Genomic DNA, 20,979 nt, shown 5'->3' on the forward strand with positions numbered 1-20,979 from the left:
CCGAAGCATTGCAGGCTTTTTGTGAGGCCTACAAGTAGCCAGTTCTCTGTCCTGAGCTAATTTAATCTCAGCAGCATTTAACACAGATGAAGATAAACACTTAAAACACTTTCTTCACTTCTTTCTGGGACACAGCCTCTCCTGGTTATCTTTCTACTTTATAGGTTGCTCCCTTTTTAGGTTCCCTTGCTGATTCCTCAAAAATCCAACAACTAAACAGTGGAGTACCCAGGCTCAATTCTCGGACAGCTTCTCTTTCTTTCTTTACTCGTGGCCTTGTTGAGCTCTCTCTCACTTTCACTCTGTCTCATAGCCTTAAATCCCACCTATATGCCGATGATTCCCAACTTCCTATTTCCAGCCCAGACCTCTTTCCTGAACTCTAGATTTGTAAATCCGGCTCTCTCTTCTTTATCTCTATTCAGATGTCTAACACGCATCTTAAGTTTAGCATGTCCAAACCCAAACTCTTGATATCTCCTCCCTATTGGCCCCATTGCCCCTCCCCAATAAACTCAACCTGTCTTTCCAAGTGCCTGGCTCATTTTCGTTTCAGTAAATAAAAACTCTATCCTGTGAATTGCTCACAGCAAAAAACCTCGAGTCATTAGTTCACTTCCAATCTCTCAGGATATCCTGTCAGCTGTACTATAAAAATAAATCCTAATCTGACCACTTCTCACCCTCTCCACCGCTACCATCTTGGTTTGAATCACCACTATCTTTCACCTAGATTATTGTAATAGTTTTCTAACAGCTCTGTCTGCTTTTGCCCTTGCCTATGACCTCCTATTCCCAATCGTCTATTTTCAACAGAGCAGCCAGTGATTATTTTACAATATAAGGCAAATTATGGCACTTTTTTGGTCCAAACTCTAAGAGTTTCCTAACTCACTCAGAGTAAAAGCCAATGTCATTATAACGGTCTTCAAGATCTCAGCTTCTTAGATTAAACCTCTGACCTCATATCTTATTCTTCCCCTTGCTCATTCACTTCAGCCATACTGGCCTTTCTGCGGTTCTTCAAATGCCAAGCATACTCCTCCCTCTGGTTCCCTACTGTTAGATTCCCTATCCTAATATGTTTTTCCTCTAGATAGCCACATAGTTTGCTTTCACTCTTCCTTTGGGTTTGTCCTCAAATATTACCATTTTTTTAAGGAATTCCATGAACATTCTAAAATTGTACATTTCATTATACCCTGGCATACTCAATTCTCCTTCCCACGTCTATTTTTTTTTTTTTACCATGGCATACATATGTTTTACTTATTAGTTTGTCTGTCTTGCCCCACAATATTGTAAATTCCATGAGGGCAAGATCTACAGAGAATGCATACTCAATAAATAGTTGTTGACTAATTGAGTGAACAGAAGCGTGAGGAAGCTTTCTTACGTGTTAGAACTTCTCCTCTTACCACTTCCTGAACCTTAGCTTTAATTTCCTTAGGTGTGTCAGATTTTAGAATAAGTGACATTGTCTAAAGACAGCCAAAATTAGAAGAAAAGCAAAGAGAGATGAAGGCTTGAAGAAGAAAAGCAGAAAACAGAGGTGACGGGAGAGAGAAAGGAGAAAAGAGAAGCGATGGTAATGGGAGAGGCAGATCCACAGGGAAAATGGAAGGGGAGGGAAGAACTAGGAAGAAAACTTTAGGATATTCTTTTTGAGTAATGGCTTCACTTAGGCTACTAAGACTGCCAGGTCCACCTTGGGGACTTCAGTGCTCATTCAGACTTCTCCTGTTACATACTCTGCTTGGACTCTGCCCCAGTGACTCGATTCTGGAGAAGCCTAAGACGGCTCAGGGTAAGGTGATCCCTGATGAAAGGTACAATTGCAAAGCTCCTCCACTTTCTAGTTAACCTGCAGTCATTTTCCGGAACAAAGTTGTTTTTTTTGTTTGTTTTTTTTTTCAGTGTGAAAATTAACAGTGGGGTCAAAAGGGTCAAAACCACAGCAGCAGAGAAGATCAGGAACCATCATTACCAGAGGTGACAGGGTCTCTCTGTAATTTTGGTGATCATAAAGGTCATCTTAATCCTTTGCTCACCTAAGATTTATCTTCCTATTAGAGATGAGAGTACCAGGTGCGTATACAAAGAGACAGACAACAATACCACAAGCAGAAGAAACAACATAAATGGAATTGCTCCAGAACCCTCATGTTCTTTCTTTATTATGGAAAGGGTGTTTATTTTCCACTGGCCAGGGAGGCCACGGAAGTGAAAAACTACAAGAGCCTTGCAACTTCTTGTTAAATAAGTTTTCTGACACTTGGCAACTAGTGATTAATTACTGTGTTAGAAGATAACATTCCTGTAGAGATTTGCTGGAAATACAGATGCTGTCCATGCTTGATTAGACATTGCTTAAGGAATGCTGAGGCACACGGCTCCAGTCTATTATTTCTGGCTATTTTGGTATCGCTGTTATATTTACTTTACATAGCTTCAAATTCAGTAGAATTGATGGAGCCCATTTTGCAAAACCTGTTCCTAACAAAAATAAGAACAGAAAAAAAAAAAATAAGGCTATAATGTTGGCCTATGTATGTGTGTATGTATGAGAGCAAGAGAAAATGAGGGAGAAAGAGTCTAGAAAGAGTATGGATAAATTATTCCTTTTTGTAACACTTTCTTTTCTACAAAGAAAGAACTACAAAGGATAGCCTCAGCTTCTCACAAGCTTAGGAGAAAACTGATCCTTGTCAGCTGATTAAAATGTTCAGGGCCTTAAAGGTAAACTAAATCTTGTCATCATCCAAGCCCTTCGCCAACACCAAAAGAAGCCCTAATTTGATATTTATGCATTCATCCAGTACACGTGATGAGAACTTACTCTGGTCCAGGCACTGAGGAAACAGACAGGAACAGTCTCAGCCTTTTGGAGCTTACAGTATAGTAAGGAGATATCTTCTGAACCACGATCAGAAGAACTGAGTCACCCAGCGCTGCATGTTTATGCTAGCCTATTTCCCGTTGGAATCCACTAAGAGTAAAGAGTAACACTAGTAGCACCTGGCCCAAGTGGTCACATTTCAGCTCATACACACTTCCTTGAATATCATTTACAAATCCAACTGTGAAACCCATGACTTAGTTGCCATCCAATTATTTCCTGAAGAAACGCGTCGTTGGCACACAACCCACCAATGCCAACCTCAATACCGCCCAGTCAACAGTTCATTATTCAGATGCATGTGTTTTTAGTATGTGTCTGCGTCTCATACAATCTGCCAAAAACTGTGTTAATTTACTTATTTCAGCTAAGTAAAAAAAATCATTTAAAGAAGGATGATTGAATTTAGGAAATTATATTCCTCAGAGAATTAGTAATGCTTCTCTATATCCCTCAGGCCTCCATGTTCTTAAGTTCCCCTTGTCAATGTTATTATGAGACTAATTCAATAATGAGATCATTCCCCATAAGAGCGACCAAATAAATGCAACATTCAGTCACACCTGGTTTCTCTAATCTGAGCAAGAAAGGCTTTCCATCAAATTCAGCCTAACATAGGGAATTTAATGAACACACACACACACACACACACACACACACACACACACACACACGTAGGAAAAAATAAGACAGGGAAGAGGGGACAGAAAAGCAGAAAACCAGGGTAGCAATGGAACAACTGAAGTGATAGACTGGAGAAGGTTGAACATGACGACATATGGTTATATGACTCTAAAACAACGATCCTAGCACATACACTTTAATAACTGTCAAAGTAACATAATACTTCATTCTTCCCTTAAACGCCTCGAGAATTCTTTCAAATTTTCTCGAATTTTCAAGGAATCAAAATAGCAAGCAAAAAGACACAGAAATACTAAATATTAGGCAGGAGCATTCTGGATTATTAAAAACAAATAACATTCTGGGCATAAAAAAGTTTCTGGAATAATTCACCTAGATATAAATTTAGCAATAAAGCATGGAGATACCATAATCATCTATCCTCTTAATCATCTATCCTCTTCAAAACTGTTTAAGCTTTCATTAAAGCGCCAAAGGTCTGATGATTTATGTAAGGTATAGTGTTGAGATCACATGAAGAGAGACTAAAACTAACTCTCAAATTTGAAAATGTCTGTTGTATAAAAAATTAAAAATTGAGATCAGCAAACTTAGAAAAGGGAAAATGAAAGTGTTGTTTAAAAGAACCTTTCGTTACACAAAGGGGAGCATGGATAGTGAAGCCCAGTGAAAACAGGAAGAGCAGATGGGTTTCAGTAGAGACAAGATACAACAGATGAGCAAATAGAGGTTCATGTAAAAATACATTCAACAGGTGTTCTTTATAATGAGAGAAAAAAAATGAAAAAAAAATCCAAATGTCTATACATTGTCAAAGAATTACATAAATTATGGTTCATTTATACCATGGAATTAAAAAGTAATATTTTCAGGCATTAAATAATATTTGCAAGGAACATTAATGGATATGGGAAAGATCATATATTCAAAGAATATTATTGATATGGGAAAATACAATTAAGTGACTATAAGACTACATTAACATAGTTTTAATTTTGTAAAAAGAGAAATCACATGCATGAGCATATATGAAAACTTACCTATACACACAGAACACGCACAAAAACCAGTAGAAAATTTAGCAAACATCAATCTCTAGATTGAAAGTTTATGAGTAATGTTTATATTCTTCTTTGTATTTTATATTACATATTTTACGCCAATAAGCATATATTACTTTCATAAGTTACTGGAGTTTTGTAGTAAAAAGAACTTAGGATAGACAATAGGAAAAATTACCTAAGAGATATTAAACATCCGATAGCATTTTACAGCATTTCCTTCTCTATGACTAAAGAACTATTTGTTTCATTTTTCCCTTTTTTTGAAATTGAAATATAATTGACATATAACATTATATTAGTTTTAGTTGTATACCATAATTATTCGCTATATGTATACATTGAAAAATAATCACCACAGTAAGTTTAATTAACATCTATCACTCGTTTTTTTTTTAAACTAACTTTTTAAGAACAAAGAGTCCATTTTTAAAAATGACTTTATAAGCAATGAGGTCTTGGCTTTGGTACAAGGAACCGAACCCAATCTTCCCTCTTACCTTGCAAAGTCCAGGTCTGCCTCCCGTGACATGGTGATGTTGGTCAAATTCTGCTGAAGAACAAAGATGTTCCTACACATTTTCTTGATGCCAGACTCACTGATGCGCCTGAAGTACTGGGCACCGTTAATGAGGATGCAGGAGATCAAGTGTCCGAGGCCTGAGGGATCAGCACAGCGCAGTGAAGGGAAAAGAGGAAACTGATCAGTGCCATCCTGCATCAGCGGACACACAGGATTTCTCTCTTCTAACCCTCCACAAATTTAAATGACCAAAGAATACATATCTCTGATGTTGCACCAGCTGATCTCAAAATGTTTTCAGAGTATTTATACATTGCCGTAGTACTTACCAAATGGGGACACTTTGCTGGCAACAAGACCTAGTCTATCTACAGCTCCAGCATTGCCATATATACCTAAAGCCACCAGGCCAGGGCTTAGAGAATATGCCAGGTTGTTATAAACTATTAGAGTGCATAGGAACTCTTGTTTTTCCGTTACAGGTATTTTGGGAGCAGAGAAGAACACATGTAAATACAATGATCTGTTTGGCTTCCTCTTCCTCCCACAAAACAGATAGAGTACTTTTAGCTCAAAAGTTGACTGGGAACCTACATAAGCAGAAGTAAATCAATAAGAAATTGGGCTACTAGCATTGATGCTAACACACCTCAACACTGACAATGGAATTCTAAACAGTAATTGGAGAGAACGCAATCAGACAAAATGCCAAAGAAAAGGAGATCATGCATTAACTGTTGAGTTTCCATGAGACACCTACGGACATTTCTGGGGTCTCATAAGTGGTTTGTTCTCACATCCTACGGGCTGTCTTAAGGTCTATGAAATTTGGCAAAGAGCAGGTCAGTACATCAACTACAAGGTCCCATTTAGCACATCCTATGGAATCAGGCTGGAGAAGCAGTAGTTCAGAACAACCTGAGGCACATATGGGTTACCATTTTTCAAAGCTAGATTTTAACTCTAAATACTTGGAATTAAGTAAATTTATCTTCCTTCTTTTCCCCTTATTCATGCAAAGCTGGACTCTAACAAGCCATTCCCCCAAAACTCTAAAGCTAGTCTGACTAGTCACAAGCGGTCTACTATTTTTGTTATTTTCCTCTTCCAAACTCATAGTCTCTCCATGGTGACTCTTCATGGTTCAGATCAGTGCTCAGGGCACATTTTCAGGTTCCACGGCTCCCCCTGTCTTTGAAATATACTTTCTTTTGATTAGGACAAAGGCAGAAAAGGCAGAGGATGCCTTCTCCTTTGCTTCTGCAACTCACCCAACGTTGCTCCAAGACCACAATCTCACTTGTATATGCTACTATTTCCGAGTGAAGTAAAAAGTTTTTTTACTCGAAGAAAAAGCAACACTCACATGAGTTTACATTTAATATCATAAAATTTATTTAGGAGAAAAATCACTGTAGGTTGAGTTTTGGCTGATACGCCTGAGTCCCTAACTTCGACTATAATTCTGTTCTGTCATTTGTAGTCAGCCCTAAGTGTAGGCAATGTGTGTATGTGTGTGTGTGTGTGGGTGCGGGGGACGACATTGTTTGCAGAGAATAGTAAATAATATATTAAATAAGTTTATATAATAAATTTGTGTAATATAGTACTAATTAATAATAAAACAGTGGAAGTTGGTCTGCTTTATGTTATCACGATACACCAGCAGCTCTGAACCGTCTCTGTGATGAGGTACCTCCCTGCCTCACCAAGGAAGACTAAAACCCTGCCACTCATCCCTCCCCCCACCCCACTTTGGGAAACTCCATTATTGTACCTTTAGAATTTAGAAAATTATATTACAGAAAATTAACTGTATTTTTGAACAGGAAGTCCCAAACTTATGATTTCCTGTTTAACATCTATCCTTCGTCAGAGGATTACACCTGCATTTCAAGATGTTGCCTCTCAGCAAGATTAGATGTTAAGAAATGTCTGGGCAAAATGAGAGGAAAATTGTGGGACTGACTGTTTATACATAGGGCTTGGGAGAGCCACAGTCAAGAGCGAGGAGGAAGCTCGGTGTGGTAGGGAAGAAGTTATTGCTCAGCGGGCACAGCGGCCTCGAGCTACAGAGTATTACTGCTGCCCCCAAATTCGCAGTGTCGTGGGGCTAACAGCTAACCTTTTAATCACCTATACTTTTTGGCTTAAGTCTTTTAGGGATATTTCCCTTCAGAACACATCTCTGTCATTATAACATAATTTAATAAAAAAGAAGGAATTTTATTGATCCAAATTTTCTGGAACATAATTGTTTCATAAAGCAATCAATGACCACACATTGACATTTTTTTCCTATCCTCAGGTCGCCACGATCCGTTAGACAATGTACCTGCTTAATTGTTTTAAGTAACACTGCTTTGATTCTGTGAGACACCATGGATACTTCTAGCACCTAGGTCTACACGCAAACACCAAAACAAGAGAAGAGGGAAGATAATTTGAAGTCCTAAAAGGGGTCCTAAGGAAACAATTAAGCATGAAAAATTACTTGGCTGGCATTGTGTTTTTCAAATGTTGAAGGTGAATGCCTTAGATGGTATTGTTTTTCGCACCTTTCCCTGCCTGCCTGCCCGCCTGCCCTGAAGGCATTTATGGATGTGGCCTCCCTAAAATCACTGCTAATCAGAGATTTCTGTTGTTTTCAGACAACAGCACATTCTTTGAGAGAAAACTTCCCCTTTCAGTAATAATTTTAACCAATGAAGGATCTTTCTGGGTTCTCTCTTCGTTGTGTGTGTGTTTCTTTTTCTTTTATGAGCTGCTCTGGAGTTAATTCGTGGCCCTCCACACATTTACCCAACTCTCATGAGTGGCATGTCGGGGAGGCAGCCGGGCTGCCATCTGCCTTATCTTGGATTAAATCTCCTTATCAACCAGGAGCAGATGGCAGCCATATTGTTGTCTACTTAGCCATACACAGAGAGACTAGGTATTGCAGCTTTAATAAAAAAAGAAAGAAAAACCGAACAACCTTTTCCTACAAGTTTTAAACTTTGATAATATGGAAAAATCAGGAAAACCTTCATCCTCCCTTCCTCTCACACTCCAGGGACAGGGGTAGGGGCTGACCTTCAAATATGTACTGGAACTTGTGCTGCTGAAGGCTGGCACTCATGGCCTCTTCGATGGCACTGATGTCTTTGTTGAGCTTGACCACCAGAGGGTCGTAGTCCATACTTTCCACATTGGCGACAATGGCGTAGTTCCCCTCCTTTGCAAGAGGAATGAGATAGTGGAAGCAGTGAACCCTGAGAGAGAGAGAGAGAGAGCGAGAGCGAGAGAGAGAGAGAGAGCGAGCGAGAGAGAGAGAGAGAGAGAGAGCGAGAGAGCGAGAGAGAGAGAGAGCGCGCGCATTACTGCTTCCATCCTTGGGACATCTCAAGGAGGCTCTGGTGACAGCACCCACATATTTGAAGCAGCAGTAGCTCTATAAAAAGTTATATACCCCTGCCCTTTTCACCAGAAAGCCATCTTAATTATTCTATACAACGAACGAGTGATCCTGAGCAAGTCGGCTTCCGTGGCCCTTGCTTGTTTAATCCATATGTTGTGGGTGAGAAATAGATGAGCTCTAAAATTCTTTTCAGTGACAGGACAGTATGGCCAATGTGAAAAGCATTACATTTTCCAGCAGATACTGTTGTAGTGAAAATGAGAGGAAGAGGCAGAGGTCGCAGATCCTAAGAGTGTAAGCTTTGTCACGAGACGACTTTGGTCTCTCTTCCCAGTTCCAACACTGATTAGCTGTGTGACTCGAAGCAAGTTATTCTCTCTGTCTCGGTTGCCTTATCTGTGGAAGGGAAATAACGACACCTCAGGAGCTACTATACATACGGTGCTCTGAGAAGTCACTTCAGATACAGTGTGCGCTGAGAGCTTGGCTCAGCGGGAGTGCACAACACGCGCTGGCTATTAGCACTGTTATCAAATTTATTATTGTTAATTTATCACTCAAACAAAGCATTGAACTACCCATGAATTTGTTAAAAATTGTGCTAGGCCCTGGGAATGTAAGACACAGTTTGTGCCCTTAAAGACTCCACAGCTTAATGGGGCCAACCAAGAAAAAAATGACAAAAAGAGGGCAGAGTGTCACTCGAAACACACGTATGCAGGGTCCTATGGAAGTCTGTCAAGAGTGTCAGGAAAGGTTTGCGACAGGAGGTGATACCTGAGTCACACAGGACATATCTGAGTGAGCTTGAGGAGAAAGAGCATCCCTGTGTTGAAATGGCAAGTTGGTTTGATCATGTACAATTCTTAGGTTCTTTTTGGTAGATACCAGTAACTGCCAAAAAAGTCTAAGGTAGGTAAGGACTGGCTACTTCATAACCTGTGTATTAAGTTGTAATACAAGCAAGTTTCAGTCCAAATAATTCTACCACGCATATGAGTATTTATTTAATAACAGCAACAACCACAACATCATCTACCGGCAGGCACAGTTCAAACAGGCCGTTCTGTGAGCTCAGTGAAGTCCTAACTCTCTACTGTTTTGGATGCTGTGTCTGATCTCGCTACAGAAGGTTCTCTGGAGGTAGACATGACGTCACTTCAGAGTCAAGATTCTCTTACCCTAATAGCTGGCATAAACTAATAAGAAATAATCCTAAATAAATGGCTACAAAATCCTTAGGCGTTATCTCTAATGATGCAACTATAGGCTTGAGTATCATCTTCCTTTTTTTTTAAAGTTGGTTTTACTGAGAAATTATTTACAAACAGTAAAATCCACTTTTTTTAGCGTACAGTTCTTCAGACTTGACAAATTCATACAGTTGTATAAGCATCACCATTATCAAGTTATAGAACAGTCCCGTGCCCCTTTGAAGTCAATCTCTACTCATACGTCAAAGCTCTTGCAACCACGAATCTATTTCGTCCCTATAGTTTTGTCTGCTCCAGAATGCCATGTAAATGGAATCATATAGTATGCCGCCTTTGGAGCTTGGCTTCCTTCACTCCACCTAAAGCACCTGCCATCTACCCATGTTGTTGTTCACTCCTTGTTACTGCTGAGCAGCCTCCCGAGTATGGATGTAACACAATTTCACTATTCACCAGCTGACATCCTAGTGGTTTCTAGTTTGGGGTGATTATGAATAAAGCTGCTTCGTGTACAGGTTTTTGTGTAAATGTTTCCATTTCTCTTGGGATTGATTGGTGGGTCACATTGAAAGTATATGTTTAATTTTACAAGAAACTGCCGAACTGTTTTCCAAAGGAGCTGTTTTGTTTTGCTTTCCCATCGGAAACATATGAGAGTTCCAGGTGCTCTACATCCTCACCAGCATCTATTATTGTCATTAAAAAAAAAAAAAGAAAATCTCAGCTTTATTGAGGTATAACTGACATATAAAATTGTAAGATATTTGAAGTGTTCATTGTGGCGATTAAGTATATGTATACATTGTAAAAGGATCCCCCTGTCTAGTTAATTGACACATCTAGCACCTTGCATATTTATACTTTTTTTTTTTTTTGCAGAGGGGGGAGGGAACAAATTTAAGGTCTACTCTCTTAGCAGATTTCAATTATACAACACAACGTTATCACTGTAGTTACCATGTTTTACATCAGACCCTCAGACCTTATTCGTCTTACAGCTGAAAGTTTGTGCTCTTGTAATAACCAACATCTCCCGCTCTCTCCAGCCCCTAGCTGATACTTTGTTTCTATAAGTGTGACTTCTTTTTTTTTTTTTTAGATTCCACATATAAATTATACCAGGAGTATTTGTCTATCTTTGTCTGGCTTAATTCACTTAGTGTAACATCCTCAAGTGTTTGTCAGTTTTTTTTTTTTGAATTTTAATTAGTCATTCTAATAGATTTATAGTGGTATCTCACTGTGGTTTTAATTTGCATTTTTCTAATGAATGATGTTAGACATATTTCATGTGCTTATTTGCTATCCATGTCTCTGTGTTCACATTATTTGCCCAATTTTTTCACTAGGTTGTTTTCTTATTACATTTTGAGAGTTCTTTATATGTTCTGGATATAAAGTCTTTTATTAGATATGCATTTTGCAAATATTTTCTCCCAGTCTTTGGCTTGTCTTTTCATCTTAACAATGTCTTTCAAAGAATGTTTTTAGATTTTGATAAAGTTTAATTTATTTCTTTTATGGGTGGTGCTTTGAGTATGAAAGAAATCTTTGCCCAACCAAGACACAAAGATTTTTCACATGTTTTCTTCTAAAAATTTTATAGGTTTAGGTTTTACATTTAGATCTATAATCCATCTTGAGCTAAGTTTTGTATAGGATGTGCAATATTCTTATAACCTGTTCATGAACGGGAATCCAAATATCTTGACTACTGGTTCATTTTTATGATAGGTGATCATCTTAGCTGTTAATCAACTAATGATTAATTTCATCAATAAAAACTCATTTAGACATTCATGTGCTAATTGGCTAAAATGTCTAGTTATGATCAAGATACTAGTAACTGCACCAGTCACAGACCTCTCTGGTCCATGACTGTTCTGATCTAATAAATGTTGACCAACCTTGGAATAGGATCATGACTAGGGAAACTGATTGGTATTGTAGTTGAAATTTAAACTAAGTGTTTTTCAGTTGATAATAAAAGCAAGCCATCAATGCTTAGGTATTTTTACAGTAAATTATAACCCCCAGACAATGGGAAGGCTGTGGACAAGGGCATGAGGGTGTGAAGGGCAGTTTTAAGGAATGAGTGGTTCCTTTTGGCACACACAGGTCACGTGACTGCAATGAGGTAAGCTGGGGGAGATGGGCAGAGGCCAGGTCACCATAAGCTTTAGGGGCCATTCAAGGCCTCTGGTCTTTATCTGAGAAGCCGTAGGGAGCTTTGGGAGGATTTTAGAAGGTGAAATGGTGTCATCAGATGTGAGCTTTGGCAAGATCACTCTGGCACAGCATAAAGGATGAACTGAGGGTAGAGAATGGAAGGAACTGGAAATATAGAGACTACTCAAGAAACGATTATGAATTGGAGGTGAGAGCTTATGAGATCCTGAAGTGAGTGGCAGAAAGGAGAGATAAACACTGTTTTAAGGTACTATTTTTCTCTCTGAAAATGATCAGAGATGAAAAAGAAATTAAAATAGTTTCTGGTAAATGTCATATTCAAAAAAGCGTTTTTTTTTTCCTTTTCTTTTGAATTCTGGCATGTTGTTGCTGGCCTTAACGTGACTTTTGCATTAAAGTTTCCTGCAAATATGTCTGATTACACAGCAGGATGGTTGATTTTCAGAAAGTGTACGCGTAGGATCCCAATGGTGACAGGCAGTTGCTGTTGAACCCACTCAGACCCTTCCCGATGGTGGGAGGGTCAGCAGATGAAGGTGACATTCTTGGCATCTTGGACTCGAACGGCAACTTAATTTTCTTCTTCTAAAGTTCAAACAGGGAAAAATACTCAACAATTTTTTATGGTCTACCATGTCTTTCATTTCTTGAGGGTGTCATTCGCCTCATGCTTCAAACTGTGGAAAGGCACTTCTTGTGGTTAAATGTGACCTACAGGGACACAGGTAAAGGGTCTAAAGCACTTTAGATGGGCCCTTTCACACAGAACCTACTGGATTTGAGAACACTTTTTGATTTAAACTTTAACATTGTTAAAGAAAAATATGGGCTATGGATATTAAAATATTGGGAGGAATACGACAAGTTTTTGCATTTGAAGTTGTTCTGGACTTTCTGCTAGAACTTGCCATTAACTTTTTTCCCATTAATTTTTTTTTTTTGTCTGTTCTATCTGTACCTCTTATTACAGTAGCTTCTTGGGGAAAAGTGCCAGAGACAGTGCGTAACCAGCTACTTCTTCACTGTACCAGCTCCTAAGGGCCTAAGTTCTCATTTTCTTTTACAGCAGAGTGAAAACAGAGCAAGCATTCGCTGATTATCATGACAGGGATGACGCTGGCCATGCAGTGTCTCTGCACCTCTTAAATACATGGAGTGGACTACTGAGTAAAAACAAAATCTCTAAACAGACTCATTTGCTTTAGAGAGCAACATGTTTCGTTTGGGGAAACAGCACTTATTTTACCCAGGTATGGTTTCGAACCAGCTAATTTCCGAGAGTCACTGACATTTCTAGTGAGCACCTATTATGCAGCGGGACTGTTCTAGGTTCTGGGGACATCACAGTGAACAAGACACACCTGATTCCTGCCTTCTGGGGGCAAACAGTCTTTCCCATAGTTACCCCCTGTGGGTGAGCACTCAGCAGTCTCGTCTGTTTTAGCATTATCATACTGCAGTATAATGATTTGCTTCATATGTGTCTTATTCATTTTGTAACATCAACTGTACAAACAAACAAACAAAAAAAGCTTTCTACTGCGACAGGAATAAAGTGTGTGAACATTCACTATGGGAGCCATACGTAGAGTGTTCTGCCCCGTTTCGCATAACACACTTTAAAAGAAACAAAAACAAAATGGAGCATACTCAAAAGAGAGCAACCTGGATGTTGAAACCATGTTACATGAGGCGGTGAGGACGATTTAGAAAAAACATGTTTAGCGTTATCAGTAAAAGTCAAGATAATTCTGCATGTCTAAAACTCAGCGCTTTTTGTTATTCATTTTTAAAATGATCTTTTGCTGTTTTTAAACTAATGCTGAAGGAGATACAGCAATGGGTGTTATGGTGCTGAATGGTTTCTTGTAAAGTTAATAATGACTACAACACATTCAGCATTACAGAACAGTACTGCCAAGATGTACAAAAATAAAAAGGGCAGAATAGAGGTTAAGGATTTAAGAGATTTTACTCGAATGTGTTGAAAATACCCCACTTGGAATTAACTAGACTATAGGCAGAAAATTCTGAATGTAGAACACATCATGTGCCCACATAATCAATAGCACAAACACCAGGAGCTGTGATAGTAATGAATTAGACGTTCCCTTGTTTGCCTGTGCAGCCCAGGTAACAGAGGCATCAGAAGGTTCCTGGGTGGTTTTTCTTCTTTCATGTCTATTGCATTCATCTATTTGTAGAAAACACCTGATTTATATTACTGTCAGCTTGTAAATAAATAGAAAACAAGTCTAAAAATTATTATTAAACAAATCGGAAAATATAGAGGAAAAGCCTTATTCTGAACAGCTGAATGTAAAAATAAGATGAGAAATAATGCTGAGTAAAATAGATTCTAAATCTGTAGTACTGGCTTGCTCCACTCACAGGTGCTCATAAGCAATAAAGAAGTAACTCACTGAACAAGACAATGAAGGATGAAAAAGTGGCATAAAAAAAGTGACATTAACAATGCATTATCAATTAGGCTGTGCCTGGGCACACCCAAGAGATATCCAGGTTTCAACTGGAGTTCAAACATATGAACCAAAATCTTATTTACATTTTTAAAGTCTAAATATAGTAAAGACTCCAAAAGAAAATCCTCTATCAACTTTGATAATGTCTCATGGTCACACAGAAGAAAATGTGTTACTATACACTTTCCAATCCTGAGGCTTCTAATCCTAAAGTTTCAAAAGTCTACATCTAGCAACCTATCTGACATTGCTAACCAGATGTCTAATAAGCGCCGCACCTGAATGTCTCCAAAATGGAATTCTTGATCTTCTCCCCGATCCCAATCTTCGTCCTCCCTCACGTTCTCACCTTGGTTAACGGCCCTGGGGGCCACATAGTTGCTCTGGCCCCAGAGCTGGTACTGTACTTTCGCTAGAACTTGCCATTAACTTTTTTCCCATTAATTTTTTTTTTTTGTCTGTTCTATCTGTACCTCTTATTACAGTAGCTTCTTGGGGAAAAGTGCCAGAGACAGTGCGTAACCAGCTACTTCTTCACTGTACCAGCTCCTAAGGGCCTAAGTTCTCATTTTCTTTTACAGCAGGATGAAAACAGAGCAAGCATTCGCTGATTATCATGACAGGGATGACGCTGGCCATGCAGTGTCTCTGCACCTCTTAAATACATAGAGTGGACTACTGAGTAAAAACAAAATCTCTAAACAGACTCATTTGCTTTAGAGAGCAACATGTTTCGTTTGGGGAAACAGCACTTATTTTACCCAGGTATGGTTTCGAACCAGCTAATTTCCGAGAGTCACTGACATTTCTAGTGAGCACCTATTATGCAGCGGGACTGTTCTAGGTTCTGGGGACATCACAGTGAACAAGACACACCTGATTCCTGCCTTCTGGGGGCAAATAGTCTTTCCCATCGTTACCCCCTGTGGGTGAGCACTCAGCAGTCTCGTCTGTTTTAGCATTATCATACTGCAGTATAATGATTTGCTTCATATGTGTCTTATTCATTTTGTAACATCAACTGTACAAACAAACAAACAAAAAAAGCTTTCTACTGCGACAGGAATAAAGTGTGTGAACATTCACTATGGGAGCCATACGTAGAGTGTTCTGCCCCGTTTCGCATAACACACTTTAAAAGAAACAAAAACAAAATGGAGCATACTCAAAAGAGAGCAACCTGGATGTTGAAACCATGTTACATGAGGCGGTGAGGACGATTTAGAAAAAACATGTTTAGCGTTATCAGTAAAAGTCAAGATAATTCTGCATGTCTAAAACTCAGCGCTTTTTGTTATTCATTTTTAAAATGATCTTTTGCTGTTTTTAAACTAATGCTGAAGGAGATACAGCAATGGGTGTTATGGTGCTGAATGGTTTCTTGTAAAGTTAATAATGACTACAACACATTCAGCATTACAGAACAGTACTGCCAAGATGTACAAAAATAAAAAGGGCAGAATAGAGGTTAAGGATTTAAGAGATTTTACTCGAATGTGTTGAAAATACCCCACTTGGAATTAACTAGACTATAGGCAGAAAATTCTGAATGTAGAACACATCATGTGCCCACATAATCAATAGCACAAACACCAGGAGCTGTGATAGTAATGAATTAGACGTTCCCTTGTTTGCCTGTGCAGCCCAGGTAACAGAGGCATCAGAATGTTCCTGGGTGGTTTTTCTTCTTTCATGTCTATTGCATTCATCTATTTGTAGAAAACACCTGATTTATATTACTGTCAGCTTGTAAATAAATAGAAAACAAGTCTAAAAATTATTATTAAACAAATCGGAAAATATAGAGGAAAAGCCTTATTCTGAACAGCTGAATGTAAAAATAAGATGAGAAATAATGCTGAGTAAAATAGATTCTAAATCTGTAGTACTGGCTTGCTCCACTCACAGGTGCTCATAAGCAATAAAGAAGTAACTCACTGAACAAGACAATGAAGGATGAAAAAGTGGCATAAAAAAAGTGACATTAACAATGCATTATCAATTAGGCTGTGCCTGGGCACACCCAAGAGATATCCAGGTTTCAACTGGAGTTCAAACATATGAACCAAAATCTTATTTACATTTTTAAAGTCTAAATATAGTAAAGACTCCAAAAGAAAATCCTCTATCAACTTTGATAATGTCTCATGGTCACACAGAAGAAAATGTGTTACTATACACTTTCCAATCCTGAGGCTTCTAATCCTAAAGTTTCAAAAGTCTACATCTAGCAACCTATCTGACATTGCTAACCAGATGTCTAATAAGCGCCGCACCTGAATGTCTCCAAAATGGAATTCTTGATCTTCTCCCCGATCCCAATCTTCGTCCTCCCTCACGTTCTCACCTTGGTTAACGGCCCTGGTGTCCACATAGTTGCTCTGGCCCCAGAGCTGGTAGTTTTCCTTGAGTCCTTTCTTCCCCTCACTGCTTCCAGCCCCTGCGCCCAATCTGACCAATCGACGAATTTTATCAGCTCTACTTTCAGAATCCGTCTAAAGTCCAACACTTCCCACACTTCCACCTCTGGGTGCTCATAACTGCTTTCGACGGGTCACTCTGCTTCTATTCCTATTTCTCCCTGCAATTCCTTTTCCATTGACAGCCAAAGTGATCTTTTAAAAATGTGAGTGAATGAATGATGAATAAATGAATCTCTCTCCCCACTTAAAAGGCTCCTATGGCTTCTTGATGCACCTGAAATAAAATCCAAACTATTCACTTGTTCTGTAAGACCCTATAACGTGTCGGGCTCCGTGACCCCACATGATCGGGCTCCAGCCTCCTCCTTTACCTGTCCTCCCCTCCTCCTCACCACACTGGACTCCTCTATGTTCCTCGAAACTGCAAGCTTGATTTTGTCCCAGGACCTTGTGAGTGATTCTACCTCAGAATAGTCCGAAACTTTTTTCCCTTAGGTCTTTGTGCAGATGGCTCCTTTGTATTACCTTGTCACATTTTCTCTATCTATCTAAAAAACAAAAAGCAAATAAACAACAACAAAAAAATGCCCCCTTTCTAGTCAACACCAGCCACTCTCTGCACTGTCCAGTGTGACAGCACCAGTCCCCTGTGGCTATCGAGCACTTGAAACGTGACTCGGCCAAATGTCAATGTGCTACAAATGTAAAACAGCAGATTTTGAAGGCTTAGTACAAAAAAAATACAAAATATCTCATTAATAATTTTTATGTTAAGTACATGTTGAAATAATATTTTCGATATTCTGGGTTAAATAAAATGCTACAATTATGTGTTTCCTTCCATTTTTTCAAATGTGACTATTAGAAATTTAAATTATCTATCCGGTTCACGTGTGGCTCACTTTATACTTCGATTGGACCGCACTGCTTAATTCCATTATGCTATTTTATTGTTTTAACCACACTTATTTGAAATTATCTTTTTTGTTTATTCATCGGCTGTTTTCCCCCATTAGAATGTAGTTCCATGAGAGCATGTACGTTGAGTGTTTTTCTTAACTGCTATATCCCAACTTTCGGATCACTGCCTGGCACAAAGAAGGCACTCGATAAATATTTATTGAATAAACGAAAGAACAGTTGAAGACTTCCGAGTCCTTTCTTCCTATCCTCTCCAAATGTGTAAGACCGGAGGTTACCAAGGCTAATCGGAATACGCTACACCGCAGCAGAAGAAAGAAGAGTCCAGAAGCATAGCAACTTTGAGACTATTTTTTTGAATTCTTATTTTAACTGAATCTCTTCAGTTGGGTTTTAAATTCTTGAAGGAAGGGAGCATGGTCCTTGCACCTGTATACTACCTTCTTGATTAGCAGAGTATCTCAGTAAAAACATCAGCGACAAAGTTACTACAATCGAAATGCTATTTATTATTTCATTTACAAAATCTCGATAGGTTAGGTATTATTGTTTCCATTTTTAAGATGAGAAAACTGAGGGTTAGTAAAGTTAATTTACTGTCTTAAGATCGACTGGCTGGCTGGTATGGACATTCAAATCCAGGTTATTCTGATATCACCGGCCTTGCAAACTCTGAATCATCATATTCACAATATAACATGTGCTCACAAAATTTAATAGTGGCTGAATAACACTAAAAATTACTTTGAGTGTTTAAAAAAAGGACATCACTTATAAGAACCAAAAATTACGGTGATACTCCCCAGAAATATGGAAGTGATGTATGACCCATAGTGTCTTCCAGTCGCAAAGTCTTGTGCATTGCTGTGTCATACCTGACTTCCAGATGTAGGACCAGCAAGCAGCGGTCGGCCATGTCCTGAAAAGATCTGGCAAGTTCGCTCAGGGTCTGCATGATCTGCTCTGACACGGGAGTGAGATCCATGCTCACGTGGCTATCTTGAGCAGGAGACAGCACTGAAAAAAAAGGTGAGGACGAAACACCAATCATTTCACTAAATGCCTACAGATTTTTTTGTAATGACATGTTATTTTATTGCTCATCATGTTGTTTTTACCAATTTGGCTAATGTTCGTGTTGGCAACATTATACGTCCAAGACATGAGAAGCTATTTCTGTACTTGATTAAACATAGAAGCCCAGAGGATTGTCTTGAATCAATTCACAGAATGATAGAAACAGAATTTCAGAGCTGGAAGTGACCCCAACAGTCATCTGCCCAACCACATGGTCTCTGCCTGTGTAATCTGTACGTCTTCAAGCGGCTGTTCAGCTTCTGCTTGCATATCCACACAAATGTTTGTGAAAGGAAACTCAATATCTTTTGAGGCTAGTCTACCTTTGAAAGATCTGACCATCTCACATCAAGCCATGTTTGTCACCATCAATTTCTAATCACTGGGCCCTGATTCTGACTTTGCAGTTATTCTCACATGTATCAGTGCTTCAGGTATTGAAGATATCTTCTCTGGCTTCCTTGAAGTCTTCCTTTTTCCAGGCTAAATGTCCCCAGTTTTTAAACTATCCTACAAATAATTGGATTGAATCATTTTTTACAATTCTCATAGTTCCCCCCAAAAATATTCCAATGGTTCTATATCTCCCTTGAAATGTGAGATGCAGAACAAAATATAATAAATACTGCAGAGTGGCCCGCTTGTCTAGAGAGGACTGTCAATTCCTCGTCTGGATCCCACGCTGCTTACATGTAAACCTAAAGACTTCTGGGGGTCAGGGGGAATGGTAGTGTGCCGTTTTCTGTTTTAACTCATATACAGCCTACAGTCAACTAAAAGTCCCAAGAAGATCTATATGTCTCCCAAGTAATTGATAAAATATATAATAACACTTGGACATTGTCTTCAGGAAAATACTAAACAGCAAAAATTTGAACTCCATTTGCTTAAGTCTAGACTTCTGCTGTATATCCTGTTCCCCACAATTTTTCAAAGATCACCAACAATAATTTGGCAATTTCATTAGAAAGTTCTTTTAGTTCTCCATATCTTTAAAGGCTGGCCTTGAGTCCTGTCTCCACTACTTACTATGTGCCCAAGAATAATTACTTGAATTCTGTCTGCCTCTGTTTCTTTTTCTGGAAAATAGAGATATTAGTACCTACAGCATGGGCCGTTGGGAGCATTGAATGAGTTAATGTAGATAAGACACTTAGACCAATAGCATATAAAACTCACTCAATATTAACACAAACAATAAACACAAATAATTATTATTCATTAGCATGTGATTTGTCCAGGTTAAGAATCTTAAGCTTAATTACAGCAACAAGGAACTTAAGAGATAATTCCATCTTCTTGAAGTTCAATTTCCATTTATCACTATTTTTTTGCTTTTCTATCTGAAAATTCTTCTCCCTATCAGAGGATGCAGTGCCCTTTGGGAGAAGGGCTCCCTGGACTTAGGGCTCATGGGATGCGGGATAAATGTCAGGAGGTGTCCACTTTAGAGGGTAGGGAGTCAACGTCTAGCTGTAGCAGTGTCTACGGTTACGCACTTTCAATGCTGCATCTATTCTCAGGCTCCTGCCAAACTGAAAGAAGGGCCCAGAGAGACAGTCAAAACTTATAAGCTAATCCCCTCTGAAACCAGAATTCGGTAAATTAAAATATCACAGCAAACATAGAAAATGAATTTTGTTTAAGGGAACATGTAAGGAGGAAGGGAGTGTAGTGATGTAGTTTAAAATTATCACCAGCCTCGGCATCATCCAAGACGAGCACTAAATCGCTCTGCAGGAAGCTGGATATGGCGCTGCACGCCGCCCCCTAATGTTAACATGATTTACGTTGTTTGCTTGCTAGTGAGATCGCTGCCTTCACAATGTTTTTACTTGGCAGGCTAGATGAAAGCAATTATAAGTAACACTGTTCGAATATCTCAAAGCATTTTAGGGCTCTTGAGCCCCTGGATTCCTTTGTTGTGTGACACTAACTGTGGCACAGAGAGCTATCTATGTATTTATGAAAAGAAGCAAAAATCAGACCCTGAAGAAGTTAGACTCATGGTCTGAGTTTCAAAGTGAGACAGTGGTTCCCCGCTTATCAGTGGAAGATACATTCCAAGACCCTCAGTGGATGCTCAAAGCCATGGATAGTATTGAGCCCTGTATACACTGTGTTTTCCTATACATATATACCT

General features: G+C 38.9%; 1 protein-coding gene across 1 annotated transcript in view; it reads right to left on the minus strand.

Moving 5' to 3' along the window:
* The window catches only part of EXOC4 (exocyst complex component 4), a 643,761-nt gene that overhangs the window by 44,203 nt on the left and 578,579 nt on the right, over positions 1–20,979 (minus strand). Inside the window, 3 exon segments of the mRNA XM_015588393.2 lie at positions 5,106–5,265; positions 8,204–8,382; positions 18,635–18,776. Of these exon segments, the coding sequence (XP_015443879.1) occupies positions 5,106–5,265; positions 8,204–8,382; positions 18,635–18,776 (481 nt within the window).

The sequence above is a fragment of the Pteropus alecto genome, unplaced genomic scaffold, assembly GCF_000325575.1.
Source record: "Pteropus alecto unplaced genomic scaffold, ASM32557v1 scaffold22, whole genome shotgun sequence".
NCBI lineage: Eukaryota > Metazoa > Chordata > Mammalia > Chiroptera > Pteropodidae > Pteropus > Pteropus alecto.